This window comes from Fukomys damarensis, unplaced genomic scaffold (assembly GCF_012274545.1).
Source record: "Fukomys damarensis isolate Sample0158 unplaced genomic scaffold, DMR_v1.0_HiC HiC_scaffold_36, whole genome shotgun sequence".
NCBI classification, from domain to species: domain Eukaryota; kingdom Metazoa; phylum Chordata; class Mammalia; order Rodentia; family Bathyergidae; genus Fukomys; species Fukomys damarensis.
This window is the reverse complement of record NW_022900948.1, coordinates 29,097,880-29,116,843: the sequence shown is the minus strand read 5'-3', so window position 1 is coordinate 29,116,843 and position 18,964 is coordinate 29,097,880. Positions and strand designations below refer to the sequence as shown.

At 43.3% G+C, this 18,964-nt stretch overlaps 2 protein-coding genes and 2 pseudogenes across 7 annotated transcripts in view; 1 reads left to right on the top strand and 3 right to left on the bottom strand.

Moving 5' to 3' along the window:
* The window catches only part of Kiaa1958 (KIAA1958 ortholog), a 143,143-nt gene that overhangs the window by 33,578 nt on the left and 90,601 nt on the right, over positions 1–18,964 (bottom strand). The window lies entirely within an intron of this gene.
* Inip (INTS3 and NABP interacting protein) overlaps positions 1–18,964 on the top strand; it is a 108,642-nt gene that overhangs the window by 17,500 nt on the left and 72,178 nt on the right. For 3 of the 6 annotated variants that reach the window (XR_783324.2, XM_010639356.3, XM_033759077.1), the window contains 2 exons: positions 7,497–7,599; positions 8,853–8,943. Coding sequence is in view for 5 of the 6 variants with exons in the window: in XM_010639356.3 (XP_010637658.1) it covers positions 7,497–7,599; positions 8,853–8,943 (194 nt within the window). In the remaining variant the exon portion in view is untranslated. Of the gene's footprint in view, positions 1–7,496; positions 7,600–8,852; positions 8,944–10,187; positions 11,074–18,964 lie in introns of those variants that run through there. The other 3 variants (XM_010639357.3, XM_033759078.1, XM_033759079.1) reach the window with 3 other exon arrangements.
* Positions 258–2,051, bottom strand: LOC109118540 (annotated as a pseudogene).
* On the bottom strand, positions 17,126–17,225 carry LOC117284406 (annotated as a pseudogene).

Below are 18,964 nucleotides of genomic sequence, written 5' to 3'. Positions count from 1 at the left end.
TCAGTAAATGCCAGTGGCCGTTCTCGCACGTGGGGTGCCTAGGGTCTTCTGGGAACTTGCCACCGACCTCAGAGCGTCCTAGTTCTCATTCTTCAATCCAGGTGCCACTGAGCTGTGCCCCGCCCGGTATGAGTCCCGAGACACTGTGGCTGCATGGGGCAGGGCCCTTTCCCAGCCCATCAGTAATTTGTTCAGCATGTTATGCTGTGGCCAGAGGCCTCTCACCAAGACTCAGTCCACTCCCGCCAAGGTAAGAATTAATGTTCCTGATTTTCCTGTGTGATTCCGGTCACCAGACAGTTGCAGGCCATGAACTGCGCACTCAGGATGGTGCTCATCTGCCCACTGGAGGAGCCATGTGGGGTGTGGCCAAGCACCAAGTTGTCCATGGAGCCAGAAGCCACCAGGCCACTATCAGGGCTGATGGCGAGGCTGGTGATACTGTCCGTGTGGCCTCTCCATTCTTTCAAATCCTACAGTTTCAACCACCGGTCCTTGATAGCAGGAGCCAGTTACTTTGCGGGGGACAGAGACAGAACGGGCCTGTGAAGGTATCGTTGGTGGAGCCTGTGGCTAAGCAGTTAAGAGTGCAGTGGAGTCTTGACAGTCCCCATCCGCCAGGTGTCCTGCATATATCCTTAGTGGGTATGTCCAGTGGAAGGACCGCAGCCTGGTGGTGAGGTCGTGGGACCCTCTGGTGAAGTACGGGGTCCACACGGGGTAGGCCCAGCCTTGGTACAGCACAGTGTTGGTGAAACTCCCAGATCCCAGTATTGGATGCACACATCCTCAGAACAGAGAGCAACCCTGAACTGTCTGGGAGGAAGCATAGTGTGTAGTGACCCACAGTGTCCCACAGGATCTTCATCTCTTTGTCTGGGCTGTCTTCATCCTCTCGTTCCTCCAGAGTATCACCAGCCAAATGGGTGTGCGAGGTGTCCACATGGGGACTCTCTGCCTTGACCTCCTCGGACTGCAGACTCCGGAGTTTGATGCAGGAATTGTCAAACCCAGCAGCAAGCAGCTTGCTATCGGGGCCCTTCTGCAGTGTTTAGCAGCTGCTCTGTATGAAGGAGGTTGGTGGATGGTGGTGAGGAGAGGGGCCTGTCCTTGACATGCTCGATGCATTCCTACAAGACCTTAGGGGGGCTTGTTCTGCAGAATGGGGCTCCAGGCTGCTGCTCTCACTGTGGGAGGAGCCAGCTGTGGTGCAGAGCTGGTTGTCTGTCCTCAGCAGGCTGCACATTCAGGTGGATATGTAAGGTGAGGACTTGCACAGGGCAATGTTGTCAGTTTGGAAGTTGCAGATCAAGTAGTGGTAGCTGTCTTCCTGGAGACAGACTGTAGACTTGTTATCTAGGAATGCATAAAGTTTGAAGTTGGACAGGATGTCTTTGATGGTCTGGGTGTTCTGCAGCTGCTTAGTGACATCCTTGCATTCTGCAGGAACATTCCATGGGAGAAGCCTTTCACTATACTGTTCGGGGTGCCCTGGACCAGGCTGAGATGGAGGTAGACAAAGTGGGTACAAGGGAGGCATAACTGAAGGGCTGTACTGGGAGCCAGAATCGGTGAAAAATTCTGTAGCTATTCCAACTGCACGTGGTATGCTTGGGTTCTGCTTGGTAAGGGCCTCAGACAGTCAGATTCTGACTGGATAGTAAGGTTGACTGCCATCTCCTCAGAAGGCCAAGATAGACACAGGCCTTGCTTCAGGGGGACTTCAGCACGCACTTCCTCGCAGACAGCTCAGGGTTGAACCTCTCTACTGAACCCACGTACTCTGACGCAGACACTTGAGGTAGTAGGACACTTCCATCTGGACCTACTTAGTCGTTGCACACTGCTTTCATGGCCTCTTGGCACTGGACTGCAGTGCCCACGGGGGGCACCACTGCTCACTTACACAGCTGCATATGAGCAAGGCCCAGCGTACTCAGTGCCTCCAGCACCCTCCTGCCTTGGCTACCACCAGCTGTGAGGCGCCACGTTGGAGGCCTGGCCCCCTGCACAGGTGCCTGAGCTGCAGCCACCCCAACCCTGAGAATCATCTTTAGGTAAAAATAATCATACAAATAAAAAATAATTCCTAAAAGATGTCTCAGGTCTTAAGACATCCAGATTTCAGAAAGTCTGAAAAGAGTACTATAGCCTAGAATGCAAATATTATCTGCAGAAGAGTGGTTTCGATGGTGGTGTCTGGGGAGACGTGGCCATTAAATGAGAGTGTGGTATTTAAAAATATCTGAAAGAGACAAAACATTTTTGCTCCTCAAGATAGTTGTTTCACCAGCTTTATCTTTAAAGCTGCAAATCTTGTCTCCATTGTGGTTTAAAGAAAATGTTAACAGTGAATTAAAACAGCTACACACAAAATGGTGTTGTGGTCAGGTTTGTGGTATGCTTTATTTCTGCCCTCATTTCTCTACTCCTGCCAGACAGTTATCATTTCTGATTCTAAGTCAGTAGGACTTGTAATACTATACTGCATTACTAATGATGTTTACTTAACAATATTTGACAAAGTTTCTCTTATTACATATCGCATAGGTTACCATAACATTGCCCTTCACAGGCATAACTATCACAAATATTAAGATAGCTGAGAATTTTCAGCAGAGCAAATATTTGGGGGAAATTATGGAACCTTTGTGTATTGGAGTTGGGAGGTGCTTTTAAGGATTACAGTCTTTCTTCAGTTGTAATTTTAGCCTAAGGTCAACCATGGCCCAAAAATATTAAATGGAAAAGTCCAGAAATAACACTTTGTTTTTTGAAACAGGGTCTCATTATGGTGTTCACACTGGTCTCAAACTCACTGTGTAGCCCAGGCTGGCCTTGAATTAGAAGTCATCCTCTTGCCTCAGCCTCTCCAGTGCTAGGATGATAGGTGTGTGCCACCATGCCCGACTAGAAATACACCATTTATACATTTTAAATTGCACAGTCTTCCAAGTAGTGTGAGGAAATGTTGTGCCGTCTTGCCAAGGAAGTGAATCATCCCTTTTGTCCCTGTTATCCGTGCTATGTGCTACCTACCTGTTGATCCCTTATCTTTTGTGTTATCTGGTCAGCTCTCTTGGTATTTCGGGTTTGGTGCTGTCCGAGATTCCAGGTATGCACTTGAATGTCTTGCAGACTATTCTTTTTGGTGTGATGGGTACTGTACTTTATTCCTTTCATTTAACATGGATTAATTTGCCTATCTTTTGAGACTTTACACAAACTAGCCTAGACCAGTAACAACTGTTTATGGAAAGATTTCCGTAAGTGGTAATACTATTATAGAGTCTGACACGGAGACCCTGGGAAGAATTTTTCATTGATTCCAACTTTAATGTTTCCTACTGCTGTTTTATTTTTTACTGAATCTTACAGCAGAGAAATATCTTACTATCCTTTTAGAAATGACCAGTTGTGTAAGTACTACATTCTTAGGATTTGTCTGTTGTGATATTATGGTATAATACATATTTGGTCTTTGACCATGGTTCCTGGTATAGGGATCCTGAAACCCCCGACTTAAAGGGTTTAGGTGGAAACTGACAAATTTGAATAGATGTCGCATTATGAACATTTATAGATGTGAACAAGTCGTGGAAGTAGCTCACTTGTTGACCTTACCATTTTAAGGTGACTATAAAAGTAAAAATAGTTTACTTACAGTATTTGTGTGGGTGTTTGGCTCTTTTATGCTTTACAGTGTTTATTTGTCAAAGGTGTGTTAAGACTTACTTTGTTGGATTACGAATGAATCTGACTTACTCCCTGAACGGAACCCATTTGTAAGTGTAATTTCCTGAGTAATAGGGGAATTGGAAGAATCTTACTCTGCTAGTTGGTCTTTGACAATAGTTCCTGTGACTCTTGGTGGGCTCCTGGATGCCTCTGCATGGGGGCCAATTTGCCAGAGGAATCAGCTGTGTGATCAGAGGGTTGGAACTTTCAGCTCGTCCACGTATGAAGGGTGAAGGTTGAGTTGATCACCAGTGGTGTAATTAGTCATGCCTGTGTAAGGAAGCCTCCGTAAATCCCAGAAGGACATGGCTCATACGACATCCAGACAGCTGAGCATGTGACAGTCCCCGGAGAATGGCATGACAGAGAGGCATGGAAGCTCTGATTCCCTTTTCACATGTCCTGCCCACTCCATCTCTTCATGTAGCTGTTTGTCTCTGCCCTTTGTAAAAATCCTTTATTAATAAATTAGTAAGTGTAAGCAAAGTGTTTTCCTGAGTTCTTCTGTGAGAAGTTCCAGCAAATTAAAGGAGGGGGCTTGTGGGAGCCCTGATTTATAGCCAGGATTGCAGAAGTACTTACCATTGGTGTCTGAAGTGAGTGGCAGTCATGTGGCCTCAGCCTCGTAGGATCTGACACCACTGCAGAATTGTTTCTCCTGCGGAGCAAAGTCCTCACACATCTAGGGTGAGAAGTGTGTTGAGTGAGAATGGAGAATAGTGCATACAGTTTGTTTTTACCTGTTTCTCAAAGCTGTATTAAATCTTTCTTTACCTAGAAGACTTTTGAGACGTTTCTGTCTGTAAGGGTAGGTTAGCAGGTAATGACATGTGCCATGTAAGGCCCTATGATCTCCATCCTCAAGAAGACTTAACTAATGCAAGGACCTCACTTTGATCCCCGGTACCAAAAGAAAAAAAAAAAGACTTAGAAGAGAGGCAGGAAAAGGGAAAAGAGGGATTAGAATTAGGATGAAGAATCACCTGAAAGATAAAACCATCTCTTGGAAGTACCAGAATGGGGCCAGGGATTTAGCTCAGTGGTTCTGCCACCTGCCTCGCAAGCGCAAGGTCCTGAGTTTGATCCACAGTACCAAAAAAAAAAAAAGTACCAGAATGAACTGTGAATTTTCCAAAAGGAGGAGCCTGCTACCAGTATTACTAGAACTGGTGACAGCATTGGTGTGCAGAGCGGGGGAATGGGATAAGGACAGTGGTGCACACCTGTAATCCCAGCTCCTTGGGAGCTGAGGCAGGAAGATCCTTGAGGCCAGCCAGGGCTACATAGTTAGACCCTAACTAAAAAAATTTTAAGGCGCTGGAGGTGTAGTTCAGTGGTAGAGCACTCCAGGGTTTGATTCCCAGTACTGTACCACAAAAGAGAGAAAATGGGAGATGACAAATTCTTAAAATGGATGTGGCACAGAAACATGTTTTGTGCCCCAATCCTGGCTATAGCCAGGAAGGCAATGTCCAGTTTAAGAAGTTCAGTTGAAAACACTGCACGTTGCGTGACACCTGGGTTCACTCCCAGGCACTGCACTACCCTCCAACCCTTAAGGCAAACCCAACCCCATCCAACTCCACCTGATCCCAAGCCACCCAAATCAACCCCAGTGCACCCCCCGACAAACTGCAAGCCTCAGCTAGTTCAGGTCAGCCTCAGCACAGATGTCACTTGTACACCCATTCCCAGGAGATCTGCCCCTCCTACCACTTCTTCCTCTTCACGGTCAGTACATAATTCTTAGACTCCCTCACATGGGTGCCTTTCAGGGTGCTTCGGTCTCCCTTCATTCTTCCAGCCAAGTGATTGATTATTGTCTCTAGAGTGACGCCCCTCCCCCCACTTCTATTTTTCAGTCGTTTAATCCTGTTTTTTTCCTGCCTTAGGGATCAGAAATGCAACTGTCTACAGATAATGTGAACAAGTCCTAATGTTAAGGACTGTGACACGTTGCCCAGCTAAAGGGGAGAGCTATTCCTTAGTTCCATTTGTTGCCACGGGGGCATATGGATCCCTTGTTGCCAGATCCCAGATGTTTCCAGAGGACTAGGAATCTGAGGGTTTAGTGTGCCCTCGGGGTTTATATGTTCCCATTTAATTCACTTTTTTTTTTGTACTGGGGATCAAACTCGGGACCTTGTACTTACAAGGCAGGCGGTGACACCACGGAGCTACATCCCAGCCTAATTCATGTTTTTAAAACATGACACTACTCTTTGCAGGATTTGAAACCTCTGCTCTACATCTTGTGTAAGTTTGAAGCTCATAGTTGCGCAGTGTTAAGTATTTGATAAGATAAAAGAGGCATCTCTTTTTTTCTTTTATACCTTAATATATTTTGCATTTTAGGTTTAAATGCATATGGTATGTTGAACTTATTTTTGTGTTATGATGTGGGATAAAGATTCAGGTTAATTTTTTTAATTTATTTTTTTTCTTTTTATTGAGTTTATTGGTACATTTTAGGTATACAGTACAGTTACATTCATTACTGGGATCTTGTACCTCTACATGACAGGTCTTGGTTCTCATTTTTTCCCCTTATCCCTGCCCTCCCTTCACCTCCTCCTCCCCTCCCCATTTACAAACACTTTATTTCCATTTTTTAATTTTCTCAGATACTTTTCCTTTCCCTTATTCCCCTTCCCCTACCCTTCCCACTTTCCCTACACCTTTAGCCCTTTTCTTCCTATTTCACATTGTTAATTATCTCCTTAGGATCTTGTGTACTATTATAGTTTTTCACACCAGAGAAACTATTCTGTATTTACACATGTGTGACTTACTTATTTCACTTAGGAGTATATCCTCAGTATGTATCCATTTTCCTATGAATGACTCTAATTTCTCATTCTTTATGGCATCTCTTGTGTCCTGTCAGTTGAATTCTTTGACATCTTCCTTGAAAGATTATGTGTCATTTCTGAATGAAGGCAGTTGAGAAAAACAAAATTTTTCTCGTACTGGGGATCAAACTCAGGACCTTGTGCTTGCAAGGCAGGCATGGTGCTGCTGAGCTAAATCCCTGGCCCAATAAATATTATTTTGCTCTGAATATGCCTGGTGGTTTTCCTCTGTGAAAGGGGCTTTCACAAAAAGACCTAAAATTGAGGACTAAGAAAATCTGCACACCCAAATATATGACTTCAGGATAAAGACTAGTCCGTCCTCATAGCACTGGGGGCCCTAAAATTTTGGTTTAAAAAAAAATGCACCTGGTGATGTGGTGGCATATACTTAGAACCCTAGCACTGAGGAGGCTGGGGTGTCAGGATTGCCAGGACTTTGAGACCAACCTGGGCTACATGGTGAGTCAAGGCAAGTCTGGACTGCATAGTGAGACACTGGACCCTGTCTCAAAAAACTGCAGCAACAATACCAAAAACAAATGCTGCAACCCATACTTTTGTTTTTGAGACAAGTCTTGCTATATATTCAGGCTGGCCTTGAACTTGGTGTGTATCCCAGGCTGCCCTGAAAATCCTAGTATTCTTCATGCCTCAGCCTTCTGGGTGCACTGCCATGCCCTGTTGCCAAGGCCGATCTTGAACTTGTGACCCACTTGGAGGCTTCAGCCTTTCAGAGTACTGGGCTGACAGGTGTGGGACACTACACCCAGATCTGGGTGAAATATTTGTTAGTGACTTTATCACCTTGTTAGAGAATAGGAATTTTTGTTTTCCAGCTTCTTGATGGAGCAGGTGTAAAAATAGGTCTAAAATGTTACTTATTTCCCCCTCCCCCCTTTTTAGGTTTTCAGAACAAAAATAGAGTTGCAATCTTGGCAGAATTGGACAAAGAAAAAAGAAAATTACTTATGCAGAACCAATCTTCAACAAATCATCCTGGAGCTAGGTATTAACTGTTATTTTCTGGTGCTCTTATTAGCCATATTTTTCAACATAATGTGCTGTTTAACACTCTTTGGAAGTCTCCTTTTACTATTAGGATAAAGTCTATATTTTATAATGCTTTCCATGACCAGTATCCTACTTATGTTGAGAGTCTTTATTAATTCCTGTGATGGCATGTGCTATATTTCATCAGAATTGCTGTTTTCTGTGAGCTCTGTCTTGCACATTTTATACTCCTAGTGCTTACATATAGCTAAATACCTAGTAGCTGCTCTATAATCTGGTAAATAAGTACCTCTAAATTTGGTTATTCACTCAAAATAGTTCAACGTACGTGGAATATGGCAATTTTTAAATTATCATATGAACAAAAATGTATGGTTTTACTACTGATGAATATCCTGTGATTTGTTTTTAACTGTTTTAAGAAATAATGTTAATAAATATCATAATAATTATGGTACCTCAAATCTGTTTGAAAGTAAGGGGCTGCCGGGCATTACATGCCTGTAATGCCAGCATTCGGTGGGGGGCTGAGACAGGTGGATGGTTGTGAGTTCGAGGGCAGCCTGGGCTACATGGCAAGACCCTGTCTCAAAAAAAAGGAGAGGAGGCAGCCATCAATTATAAATATTAAAAAGTAGATCACTTGAAATCTTAGTAAATATCGTAAGCTTTCTTCATATAAATTGGTGTAAGTAGTGGGAAAAAGGGAAAAAGACTAATTCTGGAAGGTCTGCTTTATCCCTGTAAGGAATATACAGCAAGGGGTTGGGGATATAGCTCAGTGGGTGGGTGTGTATGGGTGTGAGTTCCAGCACCACAAAAAAAAAGAAGAAAGAACCCTCTTCAGGAGATTTATTGTATGCCTTAGTGACTCTAATTAATGACGAAGGGGCCGGGGATTTAGCTCAGCGGTTCAGTGGCCTGCCTTGCAAGCGCAAGTTCAATCCCTGGTACCAAAACCAAACCAAAACAAAACAAAACAACAACAACAAAAAATTATTGATGAATATGATGTATACTTGAAAAGAGAGTAGATCTTTAATATCCTTACAATAATCAGTATGTGAGGTGATGGATATGCTTATTAGCTCAGTTTAACCATTTCACAATGCATATAAATATCAAAACATGTTATTGCACACGTAAGTATATATGCCCCAATTAAAGATAATTTCCTACCATTAAAAACAAAAAAAAGTAAGGATGCATCTGCCTCAAGCAGTGAAGTCACCAAGATTCCCATTTCAGCATTGCCCTCTCCAGGCCCTCTCTTAATAAGGACTTCCGGGACCACGCTGAGCAGCAGCATATTGCAGCCCAACAGAAGGCAGCTTTGCAGGTGAGCAAAGTGAACGGACATTCTTGTCCCATTGGAGATTTCCTGGGTCTAAGAGGCAGCACAGTAGTTATTTTTTATCTCAGTGGAGCAGTATCAATAAAAATGTTCCACACACATAATTGCAGTGGTTTGCTGATGTTCAGTTATGCCCAAAGGATTTAAAGGCCCAATACAGCAGTAATGAAAGTATCTTTTATGGTGTTGACGTGGTCATGATTGATTCTGTGCTGTACCTGCCAAGGGCTTGCTGGTGCACAAAAAAGTTTAGGATATTTGGATGGACAGGATGATCTAGAAAATTGACCTGGCTAGTTTAATGGTACATATCATTACATCATCTGGTTTTAAAAATTTGTTTGGGTTTTTTTTTTTAATGGCCAGCTCTTTGAAGGCTAAGTCTTTACACGGGATTAGAATGTGATTCTTCATCAGTTCAAAAGCATGTCACTCTTAAATAATAAATAGTTTTCATGTTTCATTCATCTTGGATAATTTAAGATTCCAAGAGACCTTGGATGAGATACTGCTTTGTGTTGTTTTGTTGTAATGTAATTGCTTATGCTTTTAAACTTTGGAATCCCAGGGCCGGGGATTTAGCTGGTTCTGCTGCCTGCCTTATAAGTACAAGGTCCCGAGTTAGATCCCAGTTACAAAAAACCCAACTTTCAAATCCCAGAATTGGTAGGGACGTTATAAAGATTATCTCCCTTTATTTTTATTTATTTATTTTTTATTATCTCCCTTTAGACAAGTTAAAAACAGCTTCTTTTTTTCTTTTTAATGACAGAAATTACTGATGATTTTCTGGTATTTACATTCCAGTATTCTCTAAAAATGTTGCTATTTTTTAATAACCAATAATTGCCATCTTTTTCACCTCTCCTCTCTGTCCAACCACTGCCCTTCCTTCTCAAGGAAGGGCTTAGCTGACCAAAAGCAGAGTACATTGGGACCCTTCATGCTAGATTTTCTCCATAGAACAAAACAATTCATATCTTTGACTCATCGCTTGACTGAGAAGAATCCCAGAGGAGATGAGGGGATGGAATGCCTGGTGCAATTTGTTAATCCAAATTCTGTTGTTCATCTCCTGTGTATTTAAACAAAATGAACAACTTAAGAACTGAGTTTTAAATAAATTTGGTCTCATGCACTCAGAAAGGATAAGTAACTAATGCCATGGCTGTGATTCCTTTTTTAAAAACTGATTCTTAATAGCTTAATTGCTTTTTTTTAAATCTCAGCATGCTCATGCACACTCATCTGGATACTTCATAACTCAAGACTCTGCATTTGGGAATCTTATTCTTCCTGTTTTACCTCGCCTTGACCCAGAATGAAGAAAATATCCGTGATAAAAGGGACTTTGTACTTTCAAAGGCCAAAGCAACTCTCATTCACTGCAGTACAAACTGTGACTTTCAGAATTTTGGTGGACTTATTTAAATGAAAGCAAAAACAAGGGGACCCAGAATGACGGGAGCGTGGAAGCTGTATCATTTGAGGAATTGATGCTGCCCATGGCTTTAATTTTTTTGTAACGCCATTTGCTTTTTAACTCTAAATTGGATAGTCACATGAAATGAGCCTCCCGACCCCAACAAGTTGGACTGAGTATACCATGTCTACAGTTGGCTTTCAAGATCCATTTATATAGTACTTGTTAAAGAAATGAGGATTTTTAAAAACGTTAACCAATACCTTAAATAAGAAATTCATATTTAGTTTATAGGATTGATGTGGTATTATCGTTTGAATTTAGAGTCAATATATCATGCAGAAATATTCTTTGTGAACTCTTAACTAGTTCCTCTGTTCTCTGTTTTAAAAGAAACTCCAAGACAAGAATAAGTTACTAACCAGTCTTAATATCTTTTCTAAACAAATGCCAATATAAATGATATAACTAAAGGCTGTTAAAAACAATAAGAAATGTGGTGGCTTCAAAATTTGTACTTCTCTTATTTAATTACTGTATAAATGGTGTGCCTGTGGGTTTTTTTTTTTTTGTCCTTTAAAAAATCTAAACACTTAAAGTTATGCAGGTTAAGGTGGGCGTCACAATGCACATCTGTAATCCCAGCTACTTGGGAGACTGAGTCAGGAGGATTGCAAGTTCAAGGGCAGGTTAGGCCATTCGGTGAGACCTTGTCTCAAAATTTTAAAAAAGGCTGGGGATGTAGCTTAATGGTAAAGCATTTACCTAGCACGTGGAAGGCCCTGGGTTCAGTCCCCAGTACCAAAAATAAATAAAATTTTGAAATTATGCAAATCAAGACCCTTTAAAATCACTTTAAATAGGAAGAAGTAGATTAAGCAAGTTGTTCAGCATGATCTATCCTTAACAGAATCTAGGGTGCTTAGTTACATATATAGTCCCCATTCCCCTACCATACCTAGGTCTACAAAATTAGATCTGATTCAAAATAAAGTCTGAAAAAAATGGGTTAGAAAATTCTGTAATATATTTTGTTCAAAATTTACATGATTGAAATTGTGTTTTATACTATCTCACAGATACAGGTTAGGGGGGTCCACACCCCAAGGATTGAACCCAGGGCCACCATGTACATACTCAGTGCACACCCAGCCTATGTGTGTGCGTATCTGTTTGGTATGGCGGATTGAATCCAGGCCTTGGCACTGAGCTACATTCCCCAGTCCTGTTTGTTTATTTCTTTATTTTGGCTTTTTGAGACAGGGTCTTACTGTATAGTTCAGGCTGGCTGTGAACTCACTATGGAACCCAGGCTGGGCTTGAACTCAAGATGATCTTCCTGCCTCAGCCTCCCAAGTGCTAAGATATCAGGCATGCACCACCACACTTGGCTTTATTTTGAGGTAGTGTCTCACTAAGTTGCCTGGCTTAAACTTGGTGATCCTTCTACTTCAGCCTCCACCCCTGTATAAATTTTTATAACTTACCTTTCCCATCATCTCTAGTAGTAGGACAAAATTTAAACTTAGAATTCTGGTTTTGGTTAATATTTAGTCATAGTTTCTTCCCTTTTCATAATTCTTCTAGAACTTTTCACCAGCTACATAGCCTCATCCTGCCCAAACTAAGTGAAGCCAGGGTGTATAACTATAGATTGGCTGTGCTATTTAGATTTTTTTCAAGGTACTTGGATTGAATCCAGGGCCTTGTACATGCTAGGCAAGTGAGCTACCATCTTGCCTGTCTGCGGCTGAGATTACAAGTATGTACCACCATGCTTGGTGCTATGTAGATTTTTTTTTTTCCCCTCAGAAGAATTTGAGCTATAGTAGCCCTCATTTTCTTGAATTTCCCTAGGTTTCTGTTCTGTGGAATATGACATACAACTTAATTCTATATCTACTGATATTAGGGAGATAAAATATTTGTAGGATTTTTTCATGTGCTTCTACTACAGTTATGATATTTGTAATCCAAATAAAGAGATCTTTTTAGCAGTGGTATCCTTTCCTAGCCTTTTAAATAGATGTTACCACAACCCTGCAGTTCTAGCTGGAAAGCACTTCCTGCCATCTCTCTGCTTTGTATCAGTTACAAATTAATTCCATGTGGATTTATTACTACTGCTCTGTCAAGCACTATGCTGTAGGGGCTGAGAAGCTGGGTGACACCTGCTTGTGGGGTGGAGGTCTTGGTGCAGAGGCTCCTGCTCCGGGGCACCAGCAGGCATTGAGCACCAGAAGCACCTGTGGCACAAGAGGCATCCTGGAGCATGTTGAGGTCTGAGCAGGCTTAGACATAGTCCTGTGACTTTATCTGGCAAGGGAATGCAGAGCTGCTCCAGGCAAAGGTCAGTGTTACACAATCGGAGAAATAGGCCCTGAGCCAGGAGCAGCACTGTAGAGGATCATGGGGGTGGCGGTAGACCACCGCTTCCCTGGGATTGTGTGTGAATTTGTGTAAATCAGTTAACCTCTCTGCATGTTTCTCAGTCTGTAAAATAAGAACAACATGCTCTGCCATACGAAAGTGTAAGTCTCAATTCACTCCTGATTGAGAAGCCAACAAATGGTTTAATATGGTGTGACCAGCATTTTTTTTTGGAAACATAAAATAGAAAACATCAGTGTCTACTGCATGTAGTAATTGGTGATTTTGTTCCATGAACTTTCCGTTTCTGTGTGTCTGTCATGTATTTTACTTATTTTATTGTCTGTCCCACTAGTGTAAGTCTGAAGGCAAGTATTGACTTTCCCTCGTTCCTTCTTTCTTTTCTGCTTCATTCACAAGTGTACCCTCCTTAGAATAGAATTTGGCATTTAGTGGGTGTTCAGTACTTACTTGTTGAAGGTGTGAATGGAAATAACATATGACTTGGGCAGTATAAAATGTATTTTTTACTGTGAGTCATGGCAAAGTAGATTTGAAAGCCACTGCTAAATAATTTAGATGACAGTGCTTTGTATGATACTGGAATAAAAACTGGTTTAATGATTTCAAAGGTAGGTTTTTTCCCCTGAATAATTTGTGAACTGTCTCAGTTGTCTCAATTCTTTTTTTCCCCTCTGGCGGTAGAGTCTCAGCCTTTATGTAGTCCAAGGCCCACTTGGGCAAGGAATTTGACAGAAATGGTTCCAACAGGGAGAACGTGAAGTGCAGTTCAGCTAGCTCGAGTCCCGCTGCAGTAGCATTACAGTCACCGGATGTATGAAGCGCTTTCCTCATTCCCTCATTCACTGCTGAATGTGCGGTGACGAGGGCACAATAGACGCCGAAAAATTTCCTTTCCTCTCCCTCCCTTCCTCCCTTCTTCCCCTGCCCCCTCTTTCTTTTTCCCATGGTACATAAACACCTACTGCCTCGCAACATACCAGCCTCACATTTTTTTCTTTAAAAAAAAAATAAGCAAATTAAAAAAAAAAAAGAGCAAATAAGGGCCGGGGATTTAGATCAGTGGCACCGTGCCTGCCTTGCAAGTGCAAGATCCTGAGTTCCATCTCTGGTACTGCAAAAAAAAAAAAAAAGCAAAGAATGAACGTGGACCACGAGGAGGACTAGAACACAGTCTGTGTCCTCAGGAATCTGACAACAGCGAGTAGGCAGATAAGCACCCGACTCATACTGGCTTAAATCTGGTGAGGAAACCCTAAGGACTTGAGGCTGAGAGGACTAATGAGGGTTACATCAAAGAGCAAGCATTTGAACTTGACTTTGAAGATGTGAGGAGGTCAGCCAGAAAAGACAGGAGAGCGACATCCCAAGCAAAGGAAATGTCTGCCTGGAGGTGGAAGGAGAGCAGGCAGAGGGGCCATCCTGAAGCGGCCAAAAGTCCACGACTGGAGCAGAGATTTGTATACACAAATGAGAAGTGAGGCTAAGATAGGCTGGGTTGATTTTCCAGAAGGCCTTGAATTCTGGGGTGAGTCTGTCTTTAGTTGACAGCTAGGGGCACTGATCATCTTTGGTCGTAAGCAGGTATAGAGACAACCAATTGAGTGCTCCTCAGCTCTTGGGGAAGGGGGACATATGAAGCACTCAAAAATATTACTATTAGTTCCTATTGAGAATTCAGAGGCAGGTGTGTTCTGTCTCTGTCCAGCTCTTAATTCCAGCTCCATCTACCTCTGCCATCTCTTCCAATTAGATTTTTTTTTTTTTTTGGTACTGGGGATCGAACTCAGGTCTTCGCGCTTGTGAGGCAGGCAGCGGCACCACTGAGCTAAATCCCCGGCCCCCTTCCAGTTAGATTTTGGGTCCTTCTCCCCAATTTCTCTTTGCTCACCTCTCTCCCCTATTTACTTTCTTTTTTTTCAGCTTGCTTCTGTAGATCTACCTCCAAGAATCTTCTAGGGATGAGGCTGGGGATCCTCACACAGGATTAATTTAACCTTCACATCAGCTCAGTGAGGTAGTGAGATGGAGATAAGAATCAAGCTCCATTAATTCTTCCTTTCTTCCTCCCTACAGTACTCATGTTTTTATTGGCGTGTTCCTTCCCCAGCAGCCAGTGTTCTTCAGGGGAGACTGACTGCCTTAACAGCAGGTGTGGGCCTTCCCTGCTCTAAACCAGCCTGGGTAATTCCCTCCTGCCCCAGCAGTTGGTTTAGGTAACACATGCCCAAACCAGTCAGCACATTTCCCAGGCCACAGGAACTGGTTCAGGATTGGATACAGTGCTCAAATGAGATACGGGAGAGGTTTGCTGAATTCATAGAAGATATTCCCACCTTTTTGGTAACATTACCGAAATGGACTTTCTAAATGTATAAAAGGAGACAGGCAGCAGCTCCCAGGGTGGTTGGCAGTCACAGTGTGATGACAGGGTGGACCCAATCCTAGGAGGAAGGCACCCCCTCAACAGTTCCACAGAGAAATACAAAGAACCGGGGTGCTTCATGACCTCGCTCAGGGCTCAAGATCATGGGTGAGTCAGTCCCTAAGGTATTGGCTGCCTTTCCTCGGAAATGTCCAGTTATGGGCTTTAGCAGTGAGTTCTAATAATTGTTTAAGCTACATTAGTTTTTTGGGTTTTTTTGGTCACTTGTCATAAAAATACCTTAGTAAAAGTTTAGTATACTGACTTGCTAACATCTCTTAGCCACACAGCTAGGTAGTGGGAAAGCAAAACTTTTAACCTCCCAACTTTTCCTTATGACCACACAGTGCTGCTTCAGCTCTCCACCCTCTGTACGCCTTTTTTTTTTTTTTTTTTTTTTTTTTTTTTTTTTTTTTTTTTTTTTTTGGTTTTTTGAGACAGGGACTCACTATGTAGTTGAGACTGACCTGGAACTCACTATGTAGCCCAGGCTGGTCTCGAACTCACAGCGATCCTCCTGCCTCAGCCTCCCAAGTGCTGGGATCACAGGCGTATGCCACCATGCCTGGCTATATGCCATTTTTAAGTGCCACCAAAGTTAGCTGCTCATGCATTTCTCCCTTGCATTTCAGCTTCTCCCTTGTACCTGCTGACCTTAGCTGTTCTGTGACACACCTTTCTCCTAATCATTTCCCCACTGTGGTCTCTGGAATTCCTTTGGTTGAATCATAAAAGTTTACCTATGCATTCCCAACTTGTCCCCAGCACCCTTCTGTCTCCATTCTTACTGGTACCTCAGAGCTCTCTGGAGAGCAACACATCCAGCACATCTTTTGAACCTCTCAGAAGGAAGTGACTGAGGAGCTCACATCCTGGCTGTAGATTCAGCTCTTTTCTGGCCCTCTCATCATTGCCACTCCAGAATCGGTTTATTCAAAGCCCAGTTCTTAAACTGCATGTCTCCTCACCCGCTAGAAAGCCATGCAAGACTAGAGGTGTAGCAAGGCCGCAGGTTCAATTGCCTGCACTGTAAAGATAAGTAAAAACTATGTCTGCCGCGGTGTCACAACTGTACATACCCTAAGGACCTTGACTACTGTTTCTCAGGCCTCATCTCTGCATTGCTCTTGCTGCTACCTGGAGACATCCACAGCCCGCTCAGTATGAGCGAATAAACACCCTGGTCTCCAGGTCCTTGACATCCGCTGTTCCTTTTCCTACTCCATAGCACACTGGTGAGGTCCTGAACCTGGACCCGCTGCCTTCACGGTTTCTGCATCCTGTTCTGCAGCCACATAAGTGTAACTTTTAAAATGTGGTAAAAAATACCGTGGGTGTTTAAACTTAAAGTAAAAGATACGTCGCCACAAGTCCCCTTCAGAATATCCCCCTCACCCCAGACACACTAGCTCATCGTTCTTGTCACTTTCTGAAGCAGTGCTGGGAGTCCTGTGTGTCTTCAGTCACACTGTTGTGGCTCCCTCGGTGTCCTGAATCAGGTCAAGCATTTATTTTTCATGGTCATTTTGACTTTGGGAAAGATCCAGAAGTCACACGGTGGCAGATCCAGTAAATGAGATGGACAGGGAAACAGAGTAACGTTTTTAGGAGCTTGCCTTTCCTTTAGATGGCACTCAGCAGCATTTACCGTATTTTTTTAACCATACCTTGTAAAGACATAAAAGAGGGCTTCCAGAACAGGTTTAGAAAGTGGCAACATGTTGGGCATGGTGGCACACGCCTGTCATCCCAGCATTTGGGAGGCCGAGGCAGAAGGATCACTGCAAGTTCGAGGCCAGCCTGAACTACATAGTGAGACCCTGTCTCACAAAGACAACAAACAAACAAATGAAGTGGCAACAATGGGATAAGTGTGTTTGAAGCAAGGGGAGTGTATGTGTCTTTATTGTAATACATTTTTTTCTGGCTAAAATATGGATTGCTTCATGATTTGAGTGTCTCCTTGTGCAGAGGCCATGCTAATCTTTGGATCATTCCAGTTTTTAATATATAAATATCTTAAAATTTCAACATTTACTGTGTATTTTGGTCACATCTCCTGGTCACATCTTCCTACTTCTGTTCCTACCCTTTTCTCCACAGAATCGTGCTTTCTGCATACGTCTGTGCACCTGTTTAAAGACCTTCCAAGGATGTCATGTCCTTTTCAAGCTCAGACCAGCCCAGGTCCTCTGTCACAGACTATTCTACAACACCTCCCACTATGCTGACCTCTTGCCCCGCGTCTGTGGCTACACGTCCTCCCTCTCTTGCTGTAAAGGATAAACAGTTCACACTCTCTCTGCAGGCTATCCGCATGTCTCTCTTTACCTCCATCCCAGCTCATTACCGCCCTGTTCCTTGCCTCTGTACTGCAACAAACTTCCCGAAGGAGTGGTCTGTGCGAGCTGTCTCCATCTTCTCACTGTCTGTCGAACCCACCCCAGTCAAGCTAGTGTTCACTGAAGTTCTTTTTGTGAAAATCACCACTCAGCTCTGCTTAGCCAAATCCAGCTGTCAATTTTCATCTGTCGTCATTGAGCTCTCAGTGGTTTTTTACACTGGTGATCACTCATCTTGAAATGCTGTCACTCCTAGGGTTCCTTCTGCCTTACTGGCTGTGCCCTCAGTCTTATTTGCTAGTTTCTCCTTCCAACTAAAACAGTGTTGGAGTACCCTAAGGATTAGTCTTTTCATTTCTGTGTACAGTCATCCCTGTGTGATTTAACCAGTAGCGTGGCTTAAGTACTATCTTTTGATTCCTCTGAAATTTCTCACACCAGCCCTGAAACCTCCAGGCGGTCACTCCCTCCCATCCCTGAGGCACACCACTGTTGTTAGCAAAAAGGGGGATTCCGTTTCCTCTCCCTCATTTACATGCTGCCTGGTGACTTGTTTGACATATTGCAGAAGAGATGTTATGTCACATTGCACCTGGCCTGTCAAAGGCCTGACAGCTTCTACTTCTAGAGAAGCCAGCCATGACAGGAAGTCTCACTCCTTGTGACCACTATGGTGTGAGGAAGCCCGAGCTAACTACACGGAGAGGCCACACGGAGCACTGAGGTGTCAGACGACCAAGTGACGCCTTCTTGGGCACCTCCTGCTCAGCCCAGCCACCAGCTGAGTGCAGCCAGATGATACCACTTTGTGCAAAACTGCCAGACAAGCACCATCAACGCGCAGAATTGGAAGGAAACAATAGATTGCTGCTATTTTAGAAATTTGAAAGTTCAGGGGCACTAACAAAACATAACCGAAACATCCTTGATCTGCAAACCCCCTCAGCTATGGACAGTGTTTGTCAGCCTTTCCACATGGACGTCTAAGAGGCATCCCAACTTCACGGGTTCAGAATCCCAGCGTACTGCTCTGAGTCTCCATCTGTGTGGCCATCTGTGTGCTATAACACGGGAGTCCTTCTATACTGTTCTCTCTCAGTCCTCTCACTGCCGGCCTCAGAATATACCCAGAATCCCAGGAGTTCTCGCCCCCTCGACCACTGTCATTGTACAGCCACCATCATTTGCCTAGAATGTTTAGCTTTGTAAATGTTTTTTCCTCCCTATGTTTTTCCCCTGCACTCCATTCTACCCTACAGTTGAAATTAGTTGTGAGAGAGTTTTTAAAAAAAGCTATATGAAGAGATGTTTGACATTGCTAATCATTGGAGAAATGTAGATCAAAACTACAAGGTACCACTTCCCACCCATCAAGATGGCTACTATAAGAAATAAGAGAAAGAAATAGAAAATAAAAGGGTCAGG